The following is a 21,485-nucleotide window of genomic DNA, read 5'->3' on the forward strand; positions in this document are numbered from 1 at the left end:
TCTTTCATTATCAACCTTAGCGGGACTTAATTTGGAAAATCTGATTTACATCAGGGCTATAATCTCAAAATGTTGTCCTGGTTACATATAATCAAGCTATAATTCCTCTTTCTAACTTAATTGAACCTTCCTAGAAATAAACAAACCAGTAGACCAATTTAATTACAACACAATATCCAAAAGTACTATTGGAGATACTCTAAGGCAGAAAGAGACAACACCCTCCATTTAACCATTGAGAAAAAACACCAGTACTGACTCTCGTTTAAAGTTCAACAGCAATACTGCCAGGCAGTAATAAGAAACAGGCTCGATTTCTTGAAGCTCTCTTGCAGAAGGCATAATCAGTGTCACTAGTCCTGGGACCTTTACAGGGTGAGGTTATTATTAACAGGAGCATTCAGTCGTCCAAAGCCATCAAGAAAAGTGATGGCCCCTGACAGAGATTTCTGCCTAAGGAAGCAAAGAATGAAGTAAAATGGGTCAACACAAGGATAATTAGTGCTCCAGTCCGAGCTAAGAAAATCACTCACATATACAGACAAAGGAAAAGAATTGCAGCCAGCCGTGTAGAAAACATGAGTTTACAATCATTCCAGCATACAACGTTATTGCCCAAAAAACTAAGCCCTTCGTTCATGAAAATGGTTAAAACAACTAAAACCAATAAATAATAAGAAATGCATCACAAAATAAGGGAACAAGATTGAAAGCCTCAACAGAACCATGGGAACCAGAAATTTAGGAAATAAAAGCCATCAAGCTTTTTGAAGATAGGACACCAAACAAACTAAACTGAGAATGAAGAAAGATAAAGAAAATGGGCTGAAAAATAAACCATTAGCAAAGTTTTTTTTTCTCTGGAGGGAGGAGGAAAGGTAGGGGGAAAGGATACATAGATTGACCTGTGTCGTTTTACGTGAACATGACCACTTCATCTTATCTCTTCCCATCCTGCCTGTGTTTTTTTTTTCTGTTTAGCAGCTTAACACGCGGCTCCACCATTACCTGTCGCAGATTGCGTGTCACTTTGACATCGTGCCAGGCGTTGTCATTGAACTTCCCATTTACTGGTTCAACCAACGCCTCAAAAGCACCAGATCCCAGGTTAATGACTAGTGAAACTGCTCCGTCTTTCAGCGCTAGGTTTACATAGTCAGCTGACTTCCCTGTGTGCAGGATCAGCCCGTTTCGCTGCCAGGTCCTGAAGGACAGGGTGATCTCATCACTGCTGCTCTGGATGGGGTTCTGCGACAGGTCATAACAGAAGTACTCCGATCCTCGGAATGTTGCAGAGTTGTCTTCCCTGGCTGCGTGGGTCATGGAAGAGAAAAGGAAAAAAGAAAATGAATCTTATTTGGGAAGATCAGCATGCAGAAACTACCACAACCTTTACACAACAGGCATGATGCCAGAGCCAAAATTGGCACATTCACTGTTAGTACTACACACTGAACACAAAGTTGTTCAGGAATAAAGGTAGAAAATTGTTATTGGCATCAAATAACACCACATTTTTGTTTATATTTTGTCTTCCTTCATCCCCAGCTCCTGTCGGGGAGAATTTCTCATTACTGGTTAAAAAAAAAGATGACCACTAGAATCGAAAGCAACACACACAAAATGCCAGAGAAACTCAACAGGCAAGGCAGCATCTATGGAAAAGAGTAAACAGTTGATTTCGGGCCGAGACCCTTCATCAGGATGAGAACCCATATACCTGTAAAGAAGTAGTTCATCACTTCGTAGTGGATTTCTCATCTCACTGTTTGTTGTGAGCAGCGAGCCGTCCCAACTTTTGTACAGGATACAGAGATGGAACCGTCTGTAAACATCCTGTAGCATCATTCTACTTCCCCAGGGATAAAACATCAATTTCTCTGTGTGGTCTTTATGAATGTGGTGCAGTAGATTTAGGCTACTTGCAGTCCAGATATTCATCAACCCCGTTTCATCATTTAAGCTGACTATGCATATTAAAAGTTGGACTGGTAAGCACTTCATTCATCTGTAATGGTATCATGGACATAATCTGTCCCCTCTTCCTTGAATTACACATTGACATACTCTATCAATCAGGCCTAAGTAGATTTATGGCTCCAGACATCAAGCCAGAAGCTATTTTCCAAGTGGTGGTTCTGATGGCATGTATACATGGTGCATAAAACCATAAGGTATAGGAATTTAATTAGTCTATTTGGCCCTTCGATTCTGCTCTGCCATTTCATCATGACTAACTGATTTTCTCTTTCAGCCCCAATCTTCTGCCTTCTCCTCGTATCCCTTCTTGCCTGAATGATCAAGAATCTATCAACCTCTGCCTTAAATATACCCAATGATTTGGCCTCCATAACTGCCTGTGGCAACAAATTGCACAGGTTCACCACTCTCTCGCTGAAGAAATGACTCTTCATCTCCATTCTAAAAGGACACTCCTCTATTCTGAGGCTGTGTCCTCTGGTCTTTGACTCTCCCACCACAGGAAATACCCTCTCCACATCCACTCTATCAAGGCCTTTCTACATTCAGTAAGTTTCAACAAGGTCACCCCTCATTCTTCATAATTCCAGTGAGTAGCAGACATCCCACCCTGCAAAAACTCATTTCAGGGAGGTAGCACCATCAATTTGCAGGAGACTCCTGGAACTTCCGGGAGAGGTGGGATGTCTGCAATAGAGTAGCTCCTTAGCAGCTAGCCAGCTAGTTTAAATAATGTTAGCTATGCTAATGAACGAATGACACCTGTTAAATTCACCTCAGCATGTCTTTTACAGTCTTAACCCACCATGGGCAATAGAAAAGTCACTGTTGCAAACAGTGCAGCGAGCAACACTGTCATTATTTTTGACTCCTATTAGGCAGGGGTACACTTTAGTGTAGTCTGGGGTGACGTACGTTTTATATTTTTTGGAACACTCTGTCATGGCGCGTTCTCGCTCACTCTCTCTCGTGGTCGCTCGCACGCTCTCAAGCGCTCTCGCTTGCTTTCTCTCTTGTTCGCTCGCTCGCGCTCTCTTGCTCTCTCTTGCTTTTCTCTCACTTGCTCACAAAAAAATTGATTTCCGTGATATTGTATATAATTTGTGGGCATCAGGGAGCCATTATTAATATGCGGGAGACTGCCGGAAGTTCCAGGAGAGGTGGGATGCCTGGAGTAGAGGCCCAGAGCCATCAAATGCTCCTCATATGACAAGCCTTTCAACCCTGGAATCATTTTTGTGAACCTCCTTTGAACCCTCTCCAATGTCAGCACATCCTTTCTTAGATAAGGGGCCCAAAACTGCTCACAACACTCCAAGTGGGGCCTCATCACTGCTTCATAAAGCCTCAGCATTACACCCTTGCTTTTATATTATAGTACTCTCAAAATGAATGGGTAACATCATACATTTGTTCGTTATGTGCTGTGTCATATGACGTGAGCAATCTTAGTCCCCCCTCACCCCCCTGCCCAGCTATTATCAATGTTTTTCAGAGATTGTCTGCCTGGTGTCAGTGGTCGCATAACCAGGACGTGTGATATGCACCAGCTGCTCGTACAACCATCCACCACCTGCTCCCATGGCTTCACGTGACCCTGATCGAACATACACATGTGAGAATGCTAAACATGCACTTGTGTGATGAATGTGTATGGGGTTTCTTCTTTGTTATGTTAAATTTAAAATGGCTTCTTTGTTATGTTAATCTTTTAAATTGCTGCGTATGTGGATTAAAATGGCTTCTATGTTATGTTAAATGCTGAGAAAGTATCTAGCTAGAAATTTGCTTGGGTTAATACAGATAGCAGAGGTACTATTAGCCAATGGGTGTCCATGTTATTCTTTCTTGGGGTGATAATGCTGTCTCATATGACTGGGAACGGGGCTTTTTGGCAGGGGGTCGGAGGAGAGACCGGGAGGATGACGGACGTGCAGGAAGGCTCCGGTCGATCTCTCCGGGTGGTCTCGAGCCGCGAGTCAACGGGGTCAGGGTGGTCCCGAAGAAGTTCCTGAGCTCCAAGTGTGCATGAAGAACTTGAACCTTGGTAAGTCTGGCGCCTTTTCCATTCCCTTTTTCTGTATTGAGCTTATATTAATTTCATAGACTTAGTGATATCTATAAAGTGTACTTAGTAAAATGTACTGTGTGTGCTGGCTGATGATTGATGTTTGAAACTGATTTCGGTGGCAGTGGTGCTAATCAAGGGACAATTTATAATGATCAATTAACCTACCAACCGGTACGTCTTTGGGCTACGGGAGGAAACCACAGTACCCAGAGGAAACCCACGCAGTCACAGGAGGAACGTACAGACTCCTTACAGGCAGTGGCAGGAATTGAACCTGAGTTGCCTGCCCTGTAAAGTTTGTGTGAGAAGACAAGTGCACGAACAGCCGACTGTGTTGGGAGGAATGCCTCACTGGTTCAGCAACTGAGCACGTTCATGGCTATTTAAGTCAGTCCAGGAATCGCTGGAGAGCCTGGACCTCATGCAGAGATCACAGATCACAGCTCCCCTCTGCTGTTCCTGGACACTGAGACCTCTGCAGGCAGAATGAAAATGAAAAATCAAAGCCCTGACCAGAGGCTATGGCATTTTAATATGTTTTCTGCACTGATCGCTCTGAATTCAGCAAAATGTAGTTCTGCTTCCCCATCCATTCATATTTAATATCAAAGAGGCAAACAAAAGATTCCTGGATAACGCTGATCCTCCTGTGACTTACCAATCAGTCCCATGTATCATTAAAACAAGCAAAGAATAGTTAGACTTTCTCACAAACATGCTTGTTTTTATTTTGAGTCGATGTGTTCTGAACTTTTGCTGGCAGCTCAGAAGGGCCGGGTAAACTGTGCATCTCTGTGCCTGTCAGGAGTGTACGGGAGGCCAAAGGCTGGAGGTCTAACCCGTAGCGCTGCCTCTCATCTCAGCACCGTCCATCAACTGTGCTGGACCCGAGAAGCAGATAGAGCTTCAGTCCCACACCATGGTTTCACACAAGCCCTGGGTGTTAGACGTAGAATAGCTACATTTATTTGAAGGTAGACTTCAAAAGTTGATAGATAAGTATGGAATAAAAACAAAAAAACTGTTGAAAACATTCAGTAGGTCAGGCAACACTTCAGAAAAGAGAAGCAGAGTTCATACTCTGTTTTCACAGATACCGTCTGATATTGACAGTTGCTAAAATTTTCTGCTTTTAGTTCAGATTTCCAGCAATGAATTAATGTGAACTTTCTAATTAATTTCTCAGTGTTCTGTGATTTTTAAAAAAATTTCTTTCCAGTTGTTTTTAAATCTGTTTCAAATGAATTTAGTTATCGGATATTTTGAAGGACATTGAAAAGAATTTTGATCGCACAAATTGTCAAGAATCTACCAGGAAGGTCTGGTTTGAGACTTCCGTACTCACTGCCTGACACTTAGTGGACACTTGTGACCCACTCTGCATTAACGTACAGCAGTGAGAGCAAGACCTTAGCGAGCACAACTCAGAAGGACGTCGCCTTAGAACAGAGATGAGGAGAAATTTCTTTGGCCAGAGGCTTTTGAATCTGTTGAATGCATTGCCACAGATTGTTATGCAGCCAAGTCACTGGGTATATTCAAAGGCGAGATTGATAGGTTCTAGATTAGTAAAGACGTTAGAGGTTTCGGGGTGAAGGCAGGAGAATGGGTATGGGAGGAATAATAAATCAGCCGTGATTGAACGGCAGAACAGACTTGGTGGGCTGAATGGCCTAATTCTGCTCCTATGCTTTATGATTTCTGACCCAAAACTCTAATGCAATAGTAATGCTGCAAATAGTTAATGCAGCCACAAGGATGATTCAGGGGCTGGCTGGTCTGACCTACCACCATCATAAAATATAGAACGACCTTTTTTAATGCAACTTTATGAAAAAGAGAATATTGAGAATGTGAATAATGAGGTGAAGATGCTTGGGAATAAGTTGCATTAATTCCCCCCAAATTTGAGACCTTTGTCAACATCTGAAGCATCTTTAAAGCTAAGAGTGCAGAAGATTCATTATTTTATTTCGTCAATAGAATTAATCGGTCACACACAGTCACGTTCACTCAGCGCTGTGCTCAAATATGAGTGTCTTAATTTTAGTTAAAGATACAGCACTGTAATCTCATCCTAGTTATACTCAGCCTCCCATGCAACCTCGACTGGGGACATTTGTCATTATACCCAGTTCACAGTTCAGGCACTCTCTTCCTATCAGCACTGTGGGCCAATGTCATCAAGGCTCTCAAAGGAAGGCTTGAAACTACATTCAAGATTTCATACTGTTTATTGTCATTCTTCAGAAAGGAAAACAAAATACTTGTTACTCCGGATCTGATGCAGCATAAAAAAACACAATAAGCATAAAAGGCACAATAAAAAACAACAAAAGAACCTAATGAATATAAATATAAAAGCAAACCTATACAACAGAGTCTACAAGTAACTGTGTGTCACCATATATACATTAGCTATGTAGAGGACTGTGCAAAGGTCTTAGGCACATGTATATAGCTCAGGTGCCTATGACTTTTGTACAGTACTGTATTTGTCAACGTGGAGCAGAAACTGAGCTTGTAAATCTGGCAGGAGCAAAGGATGTTGGGGTTGGTGAGGTTGGAGCGTCACGAGAGGGGTGCGGGACAAGCGGGACAAAACAAGCACCAGGGGCAAGAGGTGGCGTGAGTGCAGACACACCCAGCCCTGAAACACCAGGTAAAGTCACTTGATTCCTAACAACTGGTTTATTGATCATTACAGAAAGTCTCTCCGGTACTCCCCACTCCCTCCCCTCTCCCTTCCCCTTTTCCCAACCATAATTCCCCTCTCCCTGCTCCCTTTCCGCTCTCCGTCCATATCAGAATCAGGTTTATCACTCATATTTGTCATGAAATTTGTTTTTCTTTGCAGCAGCAGTACAGTGCAATACACAAAATTACTACAGTACTGTGCAAAAGCCTTAGGCACCCTAGTTACACCTACGTGACCAAGACTTTTGCACAGTACTGTATATGGACTGATTGTATGCACTAAAGTGACCCTGACAGGGAATGATAAAGTGACAAAGCGACTCAATATCAGGAACTATTCTAGGTAGCAGCCAGGCATTTGAAAACACAGTAGGACATTGACTGTGTCCTACTGTAATACTGTAACATAGTAATTTGCTTCTGCTTTTGAGCATGTCAATGCGTGGTACAGCTAAAGGTGTACTTACAAAGAATTCACTCTAAGGCAGTGCAGTCCATGCATTTTGAGCTCCTAGAAGTACCAATGTGTCAATAAAGGGATAAGTCAAAGTAAATTTAGTATCAAAGTACATAGTACATTTTCTTGCAGGCATTCATGGGAAAATAAAAAAATGCAATAGAATTTATTAAAAAATTAAACATGACCAAAGATTGACAAACAACAAATGTACAACAGAGGACAAATTGTGCATGTAAAAAATAAATAACACTGAGAACATGAGTTGTAGAGTCCTTGAAAGGGAGCCGGTAGGTTGCTGAATCAGTTCAAAGTTGATCATCTGTTTTGTTAACAAAGGTGAGGGTACTTTTTTCCCCACTAGAGGTCATAGGTTAAGGGTGAAAGGTGAAAAGTTTAAGGGGAACATGAGGGGAAACTTCTTCACTGAGAAGGTAGTGAGAGTGTGGAATGAGCTGCCAGCGCAAGCAGTGTATACGAGCTCGATTTCAACATCTAAGAGAAGTTTAGATAGGTACATGGATGGTGGGGGTATGGAGAGCTATGGTCTGGGTGCAGCGTGATGGGAGTAGACAGGTTAAATGTTTCAGCACAGACTAGATGAGCCAATGGGCTTCTTTCTGTGCTGTACTTTCTGTAACACTATGACTCCAATAGATATAATCTTTCTGCGCTTACTGAAAATAATGCCATGGGTTTAATCATATTAATTTGAGAGAGCGGCTGGAGCTAGGTCATTAACAAGAAACATCACATTATCTTTCACTCCCCACAGACGCTGCTTGTCCTGCTGAGTATTTTCAGTATTTTCTGCTTTTATATTGGAGCAGTGTGATTCCAGAAAGATGTTGCCTAATTAGGAAATGTTACATATATAACTCCCCCCACCCCCCCACTACACTACCGTGGTGTATCTTATCATTTTAAACTAAAGTAAAACAGTGCTGATGTTATGAATTGGAAATAACAGAGAGAATTCTGGAAGTGCTCAGTAGCATCTGTGGAGAAGGAAGTGAGTAAAATGCACAATGTTTCTGATAAAGTTGTTTAATCAGAAATGTTGAGCACTTGTCATTCAGGCAAGAGAATGGTTGATTTTATATTTCATTTGAAAGATTACCCTGCCAGCAGCACTGGATGGCACTGAGACTGACAAGACCTTTCTATTCAAAATTCTGGGGCGATGACCAGAGCCTAAAAGTTTCAGAGATCAGTGTTCCCTCAACCCTGAACCCTGAAGAGGGGTCATGGGTTAAGGGTGAAAAATAAAAAGCGACAGAGGGAAACTTAGAGCTTTATTGTCATTGCTGAGGACACCAGAAGATTGAAGTACTATTCCATTCTGCGCAAGACAGCATACAGGCAATCCAGTTACTAAAAGCACACTGACTACATTAAAAAATAATGTCTGAGTTATTTAGAATGACATCTAAGTTACAACTGAATTAAAAACAGACACCTATAAAATTAAAAGAAACAATAGCTGCCCCATTCAAATATTTCACGTTCCATGTTGTAAAATACAATGATTAAATTTTTAAGGCGAACCGGAGGGGGACCTTCTTCACTCAGAGGGTAGTGTGAACGTGAGATGAGCTGCCAGTGGAAGTGGTAAATGTGGGTTCGATTCCAACATCGAGGAGCAGTTTGGACTAGTACATGGATGGGAGGAGTATGGGGGGATATGGTCTGGGTGCAAGTCGATGGGACTAGGCACAATAACAGTTTGGCATGGACCAGATGGCTCAAAGCTTTTGTTTCTATGCTGTAGTGTTCTAAGACTCTGCAACTTCATGAGTCGGCTGATATATAAGGTAAAAGTGAAGCAGAGTATAAGGAATCCCCTGTGGTGCACAGTCTGCTGAGGATTGCCTTACTGGACCAAATTAATTGTGTCTTCATCACAATAGTATAATTAAAAAAAAACATGTACCATTGAAATAGTTCAACAGGATTTATAAGTCTATTTACTGAGATACGATGCTGAATAGACCCTTCCAGCCCTTTGAGCTGTGCTGCCCAGCAATCCTGATTTAATCCTAGCCTAATCACGGGACAATTTGCAATGGACAATTAATTACTAACCAGTACATCTTCGGAATGTGGGAGGAAACCAGAGCAGCTGCCTGAAACCTATAGAGTCACCGGGAGAATGTAAAAAGCTCTTACAGGCAGCAGCGGGGACTGATCCCAGGTCGCTGGTACTGTAAAGTGTTGTGCTAACCACTACACTACCATGCCACCCTATGCCACTCATCCAAAGCAGACATTACACGCATTACGATATGTAGCTCAGTGCCTTATTAGTGTCATTTGTGTCCTGTAAGTACTTGATCAGAAATATAAAAAGTTTCATTTCAGACTTCATTTTTAATCTTAAAGAGAGCAATAGAGGCAAGTTGCCAGCTTGTACATGTGCAAAGCCTTTTGTTCCTCTGCAGTTAATAAAGCCAACTGGTGGCTGTGTTCATAGCATAACATTATATTCTACAAATCTCCCAAGGCAAATTCTCAGCTAATATTAACTGTTGGTTTTAATGTCTGTCCTTTTCTTCAGAGTAACAGTACACATTACACAATGTAATAATATTCTACTAAATAATGAAATGCTTGGTGAAAAACTGGTTTATGTTTCATATAATCACAAAATTATACAATCACACACACAAACCATGACATATTGAAAGGATTGTCCATTTAAATCTGTTCCCAAGCTTTCTCCCCATAGCTATGTAAATTAATTCAAATATTTCTACTACATCAAATTGCCTTTCTCCTGGCTCAATACACACTCAACAGCCACTTTATTAGGTACCCCTGTACACCTGCTGTTAATGCAAAAATCTAATCGGCCAGTCATGTGGCTGCAAGTCAATGCACACAAACATGGTCAAGAACTTCAGTTGTTGTCCAGACCAAATATCGTAATAGGGAAAGAAATGTGATCTAAGTGACTTTGACTATGGAATGATTGTTAGAAGATAGAACATTGAACATAGAAATCTACAGCATATTGGCCCACAATGTTATGCCGACCATGGAACCTACCCTAGAAACTGCCTAGAGTTACCCTATCGTATAGCCCTCTATTTTTCTAAGCTCCATGTACTTATCTAAGAATCTCTTAAAAACCCTATTGTTTCTGCTTTCACCACCATCGCTGGCAGTACATTCCACGCACCCCTCACTCTCTGTGTGAAAAACTTACCCCTGACATCTCCTCTGTACTTACTTCCAAACACCTTAAAACTATGTCCCCTCATGTTAGCCATTTCAGCCCTGGGAAGAGGGTGGCTTTGGAGAGGGTGCAGAAGAGCTTCACTGGGACGCTCCTGAAGTCAAACAATTGTCATAAAAAAAAGATACATTTCCTCTAGTGGGACGAGTGTGGTAGGGGAAAGAAGATTGAGAGCTAATAACCAGTAAGCAGAGATGTGGATTGTGCTAATATGGCAAGAGACAACTGCAGAAAAAGTATAGAAGTAGAGGCATGGACTGCAGTAGTAACAACATCCAAGCTTCAGGAACTTCACTAATTGTGTTATAGCGTGCACCCTTCGTTGTTATAGAAAAATGGAATTACTGTTAGGTTCGTGGTTAATCATTTTATTCTGTAAACAGAACCTAGTCTGTTACCTAATGGAGATGAGGAGGAATTCCTTTAGCCAGAGAGTGGTGATCTGTGGAATTCATTGCCAGACGGCTGCGGAGGCCAAGTCACTGGATGTATTTAAGGTGGAGGTTGATAGGTTCTTGATTAATCGGGGTGTGAAAGGCTACGGGGAGAAGGCAGGGAATGAGGGTGAAATGGCAGACCAGTCTCGATGAGTCTAATGATCTAATTCTGCTCCTATGTCTTATGGTCTTAATTAAATCCTCCTGCAGCCACCATTCTGTTAATAAATCGTGGTTTTACTGGGAATCTAAAAGCTGAACCAAATTCAAGCTTAGGTAAGTTGGCTTTGGCTGATCTCCTGGTGCCCACCAGCTTTTTAATAAATTACCTGTTATTTTGAACACCATCTGTGCAGGATCCTTCAGTTCGCTCCGACAATTGTAGACACAAGAGACTCTGCAGATAAAGGAAATCTGGAGCAACACACACACACACACACACACACAAAATGCTGGATTATCTCAGCAAGTCTGGCAGCATCTATGGAGAGGAGCAAACAGTGAACATTTCAGGCCAAGACCCTTCATCAGGACTGGAAAGGAAGTGGGAAGAAACCAGAACAAAAAGGTAGGGGAGAAGAGGGAGAAGTACAAACTGGCAGGTGATAGGTGAGCCTAGGTGAGAGGTAAGGTAGATAGCTGGCTGGGGGAGAGGGCAAAGATGTGAGAAGCTGGCAGTTGATAGATGGAAGAGATAGAGAGCTGAAGACTTTGGTCAGTGGGACTAGGCAGAAAATGGTTCGGCACAGCCAAGAAGGGCCAAAAGGCCTGTTTCTGTGCTGTAGTTTTTCTATGGTTTCTATACGGAGGGTGGTGGGAGTATAGAATGAGCTGCCAGATGAGGTGGTAAATGCAGGTTCTTTTTTAACATGTAAAAATAAATTGGACAGATACATGGATGGGAGGTGTATGGAGGGATATGGTCCGTGTGCAAGAGGAAAGAATCTAATAGGAGAGGATAGTGGAACTAAAGGAAGGAGGTGGGATGGAGGTGATTCGGCATCCTTCCTTTCTAGTCATAATGAAAGGTCTCAGCCTGAAATGTCAATTGTTTAATCCCCTTCATAAATGTTGCCTGACCTGCTGAGTTCCTCCAGCATTTTGTGCATGTTGCCTGACAGTTGTAGCAGCCTTCCACACATATCAATTGTCAAAAGCCCAAATTAAGAAAACTATGCTTTTTTGTTGTTTTATTTTCACAGTATTAATGCCAGTAAACATAGAAGGCAATTAAGGAGCTTTGATTCTTTGATTCAGTCTAGCTGATCACTTTGCCATATTATTAACGGCCTGGTCCAGTGAACAAGGGCTTCAACCTGGAGCAGTAACTTTGCCTCTCTCTCCTCAAATAATGCCTGACCTGCTGACAGTTTCTATTGTCAATTTGCACAAAATCCTGAGTTACCAGCATGATTGTGCAAGGTCCAAAGCTATTGACAGCACACATCTGACACCCCGCTACAGTGTCTCATATCATTCCACTGCTTACCAGATTTATCAGTTCCTTCTCACCATTTCCACATAACCCCAATGGTTTGACCTTTCCAAGTACTCTATCAGCTCCCGTTAGAATCTGCTTCCAGTGCTCTTTCAGGCAATGCATTCTAGCCTAATGAGTAAAAATATTTTTTGTAACTGCCTTATGCTTTTTGGCAATTATCTTAAAGCAGTTTGTCACTTCAAACAGTATTCTCTTACTGGAAGTAAAGTCTCTCAGCTCTTTAAACACTTGAATTCAGTCACCCCTAGAAGTTATGGTTCTAAAATGAAGGGATGGAGTAGAGATGATTGAGAGCTTCAGGGCCTTTCAAAGGTCAAGGATCAAGGGTCAAGGATCAACTTTGTGCCATATATATTTACATGCATTAGGAATAAATCTGATTCTGAAAGCATAATTGTGAAGTCAACTGTAAAAGATTCAAGATTCAAGGTTCAATATTGTTTAATGTCATTTCCTGTACACAAGTGTAAAAGAGAATGAAACAATTGTTACTTCAGATCTGATGCAACACCAAAAACACACACACAAAATAAAGTACACAGTAATAATAAAAAAGCAATATATATAAATACATAAGAGAGCTTATGTACTTTAACATAAAGTGACACTGGGCTGTACATAAGGTGCCTGACAGAGATAATAAAGTAGTGGTGGAGTTAGTGGGTCCTCCCTGATGGGAGTGGGACAAAGAGTCCATGAGCAGGGTGGGTCATGATTATTAACTTTCTGTATACATATCTTTGATGGTGGGTAGGTTAGTACTAGTGATGCGTTGGGCAGTTTTGACTAGCCATTGTAGAGCCTTCCTATCTGCCAGCCACAGTGCAGTTTCTGTACCAACCAAAAACAAACTACTCAAGGAGGACAGAATAGTCAGGAAGGCATGAACACTTCTGGAGTTCAGCAAGTGGCCTTAGTCTAAATCAGAATCAGAATCATGTTTATTATCACTGTCATATGTCATGAAATTTGCTGCTTTGTGGCAGCAGTGCAGCGCAATACATTTTAAAAAATCAGATCTTAAGTCCATAAGACCATAGGGCATAGAAGCAGAATTAATCCATTTGGTCCATTGAGTCTACTCCACCATTCCATCATGGTCAATTTATTGTCCCTTCCAACCCTATTATCCTGCCTTCTCCCTGTAACCTCTGACACCCTGACTAATCAAGAACCTATCAACCTCTGCTTTAAATATACCAAATGATTTGGCCTCCACAGCTGTCGGTGACAATGAATTCTACCGATTTATCACCCTCTGGCTAAAGAAATTCATCCTCATTGTTATGACAAGTTACTATAAGTTACAATAAGAAAAATACAATAAATAAGTAAATAATGCAAAAAGAAAGCAAAATAGTGAGGTAATGTTCATGAGTTTATGGACTTTTTCAGAAATTTGATAGCAGAGGAGAAGAAGCTGTTCTTAAAATGGGAACAGTACAGCACAGTAGCACAGTGGTTAGCACAACGCTTCACAGTTTCTGTGACCCAGGTTCAATTCCAGCTGCTGCCTGTAAGGAGGTCTCCCTGTGACCACGTGGGTTTCCTCTGAATGCTTCGGTTTCATCTCAGTCCAAAGACCTACAGGTTAGTATGTTAATTGATCATTGTAAATTGTCCCATGATTATGCCAGGTTTAAATCAAAGATTGCCCAGCAGCTCAGCTCGAAGGGCCTATTCTGCACTGTAACTCAATAAAATTAAACGTTGAGTTTTTGTCTTCAGGCTCCTGCTCCTCATTCCTAATGGCAATAACGGGAAGTGAGCATGTCTTAGGCAGTGAGCATTTTTCATGAAGCATTGCCTTTAGGATATGGCCTTGATGGTGGACAACTAGGGGGGATGGTGTGATTGGAAAGGCAAACAATCAAAAGGGAAATGTGAAAACAGGGTTGATTCTGAAGGAAGGGCAATGGAGGAGCAAAAAGAGGGTAACGATTGGGGAGGAGGGGAATTCAGAAGGAGGAGGAGTGATCTGAAAGCAGCATTCATTCTAACATTAGGATAAAAATTTTCTTACACTCAGAAAATTCACTGATGGTGGAGTTGAAAAGCATCTGAGGAATGCAGAGAATATAAACTGCTCATCGGGAGCACACACTTTAAGGAGTGCTCATAGGATTAATTACATGAAATCTGTCCTACGTTGACATCAGAGATACTGCACACAGCTTGCAGAGCACATGGCCTTTCAAAGCTTAGCACTTTGACTCATTTTCACATATAATTGTCAAAAAAAGTTCTCCGCTAAGTGCTGTCCAACCAGCCATAACTTTTCTTCAACTGCAGCTCAATGAAGCCATTTTATTGTTCCGATCTTTTCTACCGTCACTGAAAGTTCATTTAAACAAATAATAATAGCCTGAAAAAAAACAAAGGGGACTGAAGACAAGCAATTTCTGCTAAATGTCATTGAAATGTCAATGAGCAATTCACGATACAATATGAAAGCAGAGATAAATGTGAGCCGGAGGAGTCACAATTAAAATTTGAAAAAAAACATTCCTGTTGCCTTTCTTTGTTAAAAGTATTTTTCCTTGACTTAGACAGCTTCCAACCTCTACTGTGTTTTATTACCCACATTGAACAACTCAAACAAAAAACTTTAATTTTTCTAAATACAATACTTGCAAACAGTTTAAGATATGTACATTGCCAAACTAGTAGTTATTTTTACAATCCTTACTCGAGAGTATTTTTAATCTAATACCCTATTGAAATCCTTTGTAGATGATCAAATTTTAATTAGGCAGTTTGGAAGCACAGTAGTTAGTGTAACGCTTTACAGTACCAGCAGTAAGATTGAGGTTCAATTCCCACAGCTGTCTGTAAGATGTTTGTACGGCCTCCCTGTAATCGCATGAGTGCTTCAGTTTCCTGTCACATTCCAAAGAGTTACGGGTTATCGTTTGTAAGTTGTGGGCATTCTCTGTTGGATACAGAGACATGGCAACACTTGTAAGCTGCCCCCATCACATCCTCGAATCAAATGACACATTTCACAATATATTTCAATGCTTCGATGTACACTTGATAAATTAAGCCAGTCTTTAAAAAGAAAGTCTTAAAATCTTGTAATTATTCTTTTCTGTTAAAATAGAGGGGAGAAATTTGGTTGTACTTCAACAGCCAATTGAGATATTTGCGTTGTGCAACAGTGTCAAGTTCGCTATCGGACAGCAAACGTTGGGTCAGAGAGTATACTGCTGCACAGCAGTGCACGCTGGACAACCCAGGAATACCCAGGATTTGCATAACCTGAATCAGAATCAATTTTGATATCACTGGCATATTTCGATATTTCGTGAAATTTGTTGATTGCATGGCAGCAGTACAATACTACAGCAAGACGTAATAATAGAGAGAAAAAAAGAAAATTGTGTAAAATTAAGTAAGTAGTGCAAAAAACAAATAGAAATAAAAAAGTAGAGGGGTAGTGTTCATGGATTCATTGTCCATTCAGAATTCAGATGGCAGAGCGGAAGAAGCTAATCCTGAATTGTGAGTGTGTGCCTTCAGGCTTCTGTACCTCATTCCAAATGGTAGCAATGAGAAGAGGGCATGTCCTGGGTGATAGGGGTCCTTAACGAAGGACACCACCTTTTTTGAGATATCACTCCTTGAAGATGTGCTGGATACTGTGGAGGGTAGTGCCCATGATGGAGCTGACTAAATTTACAACTCTTGGCAGCTTACTTTGATCCTATGCAGTAGCCCACCTGCCCCTCCACATACTCGACAGTGATGCAACCAGATGGAATGCTCTCCACGGTTCATCTGTACTGTGCAACCATTACTTCAGGGGCGACACGGTGATGGTGATTCGTGCGTGCAGCTCTGATGGTTACCATCAAATACTCCCATTGCACCTTTGTGATTATTTGGTTTGGATTTGAGAGTAATGAGAGCAAATAAGGATATATTGCCCCAGACAATTCAGGCCACTGCACTGACTATTTCAATACTAGGTGAAGAAAGGAAATAGCTGTTAAAGCAATGATGATGAAAGCCTGAGAGATGCTGGGGATAAATTTGTGAATTATTCTTTAAAAACTATCAAGCTCTTTCATCTGCAGATTTCCTCGTGTGAAGCTCTTTCATTACTTTGCCAAGATCTCACAAGAGCATATTTGTTAATCTATCATGTAATAAAACTTCTTAATGGAGTTTCTGAAGAAAATGTGATAAACTAACACTTCAATAAATTAAATCAACATAAATATTATTACAAGTTAATGCATCCAGGGAATAAACCTTTACCTTAGACTAACTATAAAGCTGTCTAGTGTGCCCATGATATTTATTGAAACATTTGTTTTTCAATTTTATGCAGAGATAATTCATTATTTAATCACATGTGAACATCAAAGACGCACCACATCAAGTTGTAAATCTCATTTCAGTCTGCACTGAAGACCGCTCAGATGTCAGTGCGTTCCATTGGCATTTCCTTTATTTTACCACAAGGAAGAGGCCCCTTTTGCTCATTTTGGGCATGGATTCTCTCTCAGGGAGACCCTAAGACTATAAGACCATAAGATATAGGATCAGAATTAGGCCATTCGGCCCATCGTCTATGCTCCACAATTCCATCATGGCTGATTTATTTTCCCTCTCAACCCCATTATCCTGCCTTCTCCTTGTAACCTTTGACACCCTTACTAATCAAGAAACCTTCAAACTCCACTTTAAATATATCTAATTTATTTCGCAGATCAACTATGAATTCACTGAATGGCTGCTTGAGTCAGACTGGGTAATAGCTTGAATCCTCAAGGCTGTGAGACTAATGAATACCCTGCCATCATCGAGGTCTCATCACTAGGTCAGTGAGATGTTTACTGTTTACTGTTTACTGTACCATCTACTGCTTACCTATGCTGTGTACTTCACATGCATTTTGAATTATGTTTTATTAACTTATCTGTGGTAACATTTTGTTTTAGGTGCTCTATACGAAATATGTATTGTGGGTGCACTATGGTCTGGAGGAACAGTGTTTTGTTTGGTTGGATATATGTACAGTCAGATGACAACAAACTTGAACTGGAACATACAGTGAAATGCATCATTTTGCATCAACTCGAATCAGCAAGGATTGTGATTGGGGCAGTCTGCAAGTATTGCCACATCTCCAGCTCCAACATAGCATGCCCGCAATTCACTAGCTATAACCTGTACGCCTTTGGAAAGTGGGAGGAAACTAGAGCACCCAGATGAAATCCACATGGTCACAGAGAGAACATATTAACTCCTAATCAGGCAGCGGAGGGAATCGAAACCTAACTTTACAGAAGGTGCTGTAAAGCAGGGGTCCCCAACCATTTTTGCACCGCGGACCGGTTTTTGACAATATCCTTGTGGACCGGCTGACCCCGGGGGGGGGGGGGGGGGTGGCGGTGTTCAAGTAAGGTTAAACTCACCTCAACATGTCTTTTACTGTTAGGGTTGCTAACTTTCTCACTCCCAAATTAGGGACAAAAGTAGCAGTCAAATCCCAGGACACCTTACCTCAGGAAAGACTACCATGACCATGAAGACTTGCACAGGCACCTGTGTGCGCATGTGCATACGTGCTGACTTTTTCCCCCACAAATCAGTTTTGCGTTCATCTTCCCGACTACACTGTACATACATAATTTCTACTTTATATAGGCTGTGTATTTATCATATCATTCCTGCTTTTACTATATGTTAGTGTTATTTTAGGTTTTATGTGTTACTTGGTATGATTTGGTAGGTTATTTTTTTGTGTCTAGGAACGCTCAAAATTGTTCCCATATAAATTAATGGTAATTGCTTCTTCACTTCACGCCATTTCGGCACGAAAGGTTTCATAAGAATGCTTTACCTTAGCGGGGGCAATACGGGACAAGGGCCGTCCCGTATGGGACAAACCAAATTAGGCCAATGTACGGGATGTCCCGGCAAATACGTGACAGTTGGCAACCCTATGTTCAAGTTCAACAGTGCGTGACAGGGAATGAGGAAAGGTGCAGCTGACTCATATCGTTTCCTTGCGGCCCGGTAGCACATGCTCTGCAGCCCGGTACCGGTCCATGGCCCGGTGGTTGGGGACCGCTGCTGTAAAGCACTGTGCTACCTGGTACACTACTGTGCCAACTATTTCCCCCCATAGGCGCTGCCAGACCTGCTGAGTTCCTCGGGCATGTGATTTGCATTGTTCAGCAAATGTTAGCCTTCCTATCATTGAAACAGCTTTCTATCTCATCATACCTACTTGCTTTTCCCCCCAAGTAGTTATTTTTCACATTTCATGTTCTGACATCCTTCCACAGAAAAAAATTCCCTAAATGCACTATTCTTTTCTCCATAATCTTACGTGTGCATCTTCTTGTTCCTCACAAGCTATTCAAATGACAGAATCTACCATATTCACAGATTTACTATCTTCCATGGTTTCCAGCACCTGTATCATGTCACATCTATACTCAGTATTTTGGGACACCTGTGCACCTGCTCGTTAATGCAAATATCTAATCAGCCAATCATGTGGCTACAACTCAATACGTAAAAGCGTGTAGACATGGTCAAGAGGGTCAGTTGTTGTTCAGACCAAATATCAGAATGGGGAGGAAATGTGATCTAAATGACTTTGACCATGGAATGATTGTTGGTGCCAGACTGGGTGATTTGAGTATCTCAGAAAATGCTGATCTCCTGGGATTTTCACACACGACAGTCTGCGGAGTTTACAGAGAATGGTGCAGAAACATCCAGCAAGCAGCATTTCTATAGATAAAAATGCCTTGTTAATGAGAAAGATCAGAGGAGAGTGAACAGACTGGTTCAAACTGAGAGGAAGGTGACAGTAACTCAAAACAGTGTTAAGAGTGGCGGGGTAGAGATGCGTCTCTACCAAAGGAGATGTAAGGTTCTCCTTCCCTTCGCTAGCCTGCAGGTCATCCTTGGGCAAGGTGTAGCGCCTGCTTATCTCCGCTCTCCGCCCCCACCCCCCCCCACACCTGGTCAGGGTCACGTGAAGCCATGGGATCAGGTTTTATAAGCAGCTGGTACATATCGCAAGTCCTGGTTATATGACCACTGATACCAAGCAGCCAATGGCTGGGGTCACCTGTCTTGTAAGGACAGGGCCAGAAGAAACCACTTGAGTAGGAAAATTTGCCAAGAACAATCATGATCATGGAAAGACCATGATCGCCCATGACATATGAAACACCACGTAATGCACAAACAAAGAACAGCAGTGTGCAGAAGAGTATCTCTGAACGCACAACATGTCGAAACTTGAAATGGATGGGCTACAGCAGCAGAAGACCACAAAGATACACACAGTGGCCCCTTTATTACATACAGGAGGTACACAATAAAGTGGTCACTAAGTGTATTTTTAATGAATAGTCTCCCAATTCTCTTCTCATCACAAAAACGCCTTATACAATGCGTCATAGAACTAAAATCAACACAGGATCCATTTGGCCTATCTTAGTTATACTGTTTTCTCAAAAATGAATTTTGCAATTGAACCCAAAAACTCATTATTTTCTCATAGCCTGTAATTTCATAGAACATAGAACATAGAATAGTACAGCACAGTACAGGCCCTTCGGCCCACAATATTGTGCCAACCCTTAACCCTGCCACCCATATAATCCCCCGCTTTACATTCCTCCATATATCTGTCTAGTAATCTCTTAAATTTCACTAGTGTATCTGCCTCCACTACTGACTCAGGCAGTGCATTCCACACACCAACCATTTCATTCATTTACCATACCCAATTTTGCAATTATAGTTACTATTGAATTAGTCTGTCTCCCTCCTTTCACCTCCCTGCCACCTTGTTCTTTCTGCTAATTACCTGATATCTATGTCTTCATCTTACCTGCTCATTGAAAGCTTCTCCCCATTAGTTCTATCTAAAGCCCTCAGAATTTTGAACACCTTGATTAATGTCCTCTTAAGCTGTGCTCTAAGGCAATCAATATTAGCCTTGCAAGTCAAGTTTAGTGAGTCTCTTTATGACCTTGATGTTCTTTCTGAAGAGGTGCATCCAGATTTGGACACACCAGAGCCTAAATTGTCTTGGGGGCCATCACTGCAGCTAACTGGCAGTCTATTATTCGTGGAAAAGAAAATTCTGCTGAGAATATAAGATGGAATCTGAATTGCTATCACTTATTCTGGGAAATCGCTTCAGAAGAATTCATAGCTGATACTCTGTGAACTTAACTGATGATTAGGCCTGATTTAGGAATATCTCTTTAGAATTTCTCTTCCCCAAATTTAAAAGAAACACATTTATGAGTTCCATTCTCATTGTATTCTCGTGTTAATAGACATAGAACACAGATCATTTCTCATAGAACATAGGAACAGGCCGTTTGCCCCACAATATTGTGCCAAACCAGCTAAAAAGCAAGTCAAAAACACTAAAACACTAATCCCTCCTACTTACACCATGTCCATATCCCTTATCCCTCCATTTTCCTTATATCCATGTGCCGATTCAAACACCTCTTAAAAGCCCCTAATGCCTGTACCACCATACCAGGCAGTGCATTCCAGACATCCATCCACTCTCTGAGTGAAAAACTTACCCCTCACATTCCCCTTGAACCTATGCCATCTCACCTTCAATGCATACCCTCTGGTATTAGACATTTCAACCCTGGGAAACTGATATCTCTGACCACTCCACCTATGCCTCTCATAATCTTGTAAATCTCTATCAGATCTCCTCTCAGCCTCTGTCGCTCCAGAGAAATCAACCCAAGTTTATCGAGCCTCTCACGATAGCACATGCCCTCTAAGCCAGGCAGCATCCTGGTGAACCTCTTCTGCACCCTCATATTTTGATATTTCATCTGTCAACACTTTCTGTACTTTTCTCCACAAAATTTTACCTACTATTCATCTGTCTGTTCAATCTCCTATCTATATTGCTTACAGTCCTGCTGACAGCCAAGATTACCAGAGCAGCTGTGAGCCAGACTCTCTGAACAAAAAATATTCCTCGCGCTGCAAAGTAAGAGATTACAAGGCGGTCAGAAGAAATGATTAAAGACGATCTTCAAGCTTCCTTGAAAAAGCATGACTTCCCTGACCACTCAGAATTA

General features: G+C 41.5%; 1 protein-coding gene across 4 annotated transcripts in view; it reads right to left on the reverse strand.

Moving 5' to 3' along the window:
* Positions 1 to 21,485, reverse strand: part of nrxn3a (neurexin 3a) — a 2,269,325-nt gene that overhangs the window by 1,726,518 nt on the left and 521,322 nt on the right. For all 4 annotated transcript variants that reach the window (XM_072273216.1, XM_072273232.1, XM_072273229.1 and 1 more), the window contains one exon: positions 1,009 to 1,310. In XM_072273216.1, coding sequence (XP_072129317.1) covers positions 1,009 to 1,310 — 302 coding nt within the window. Of the gene's footprint in view, positions 1 to 1,008; positions 1,311 to 21,485 lie in introns of those variants that run through there.

The sequence above is a fragment of the Mobula birostris genome, chromosome 1, assembly GCF_030028105.1.
Source record: "Mobula birostris isolate sMobBir1 chromosome 1, sMobBir1.hap1, whole genome shotgun sequence".
NCBI classification, from domain to species: Eukaryota; Metazoa; Chordata; class Chondrichthyes; order Myliobatiformes; family Myliobatidae; genus Mobula; species Mobula birostris.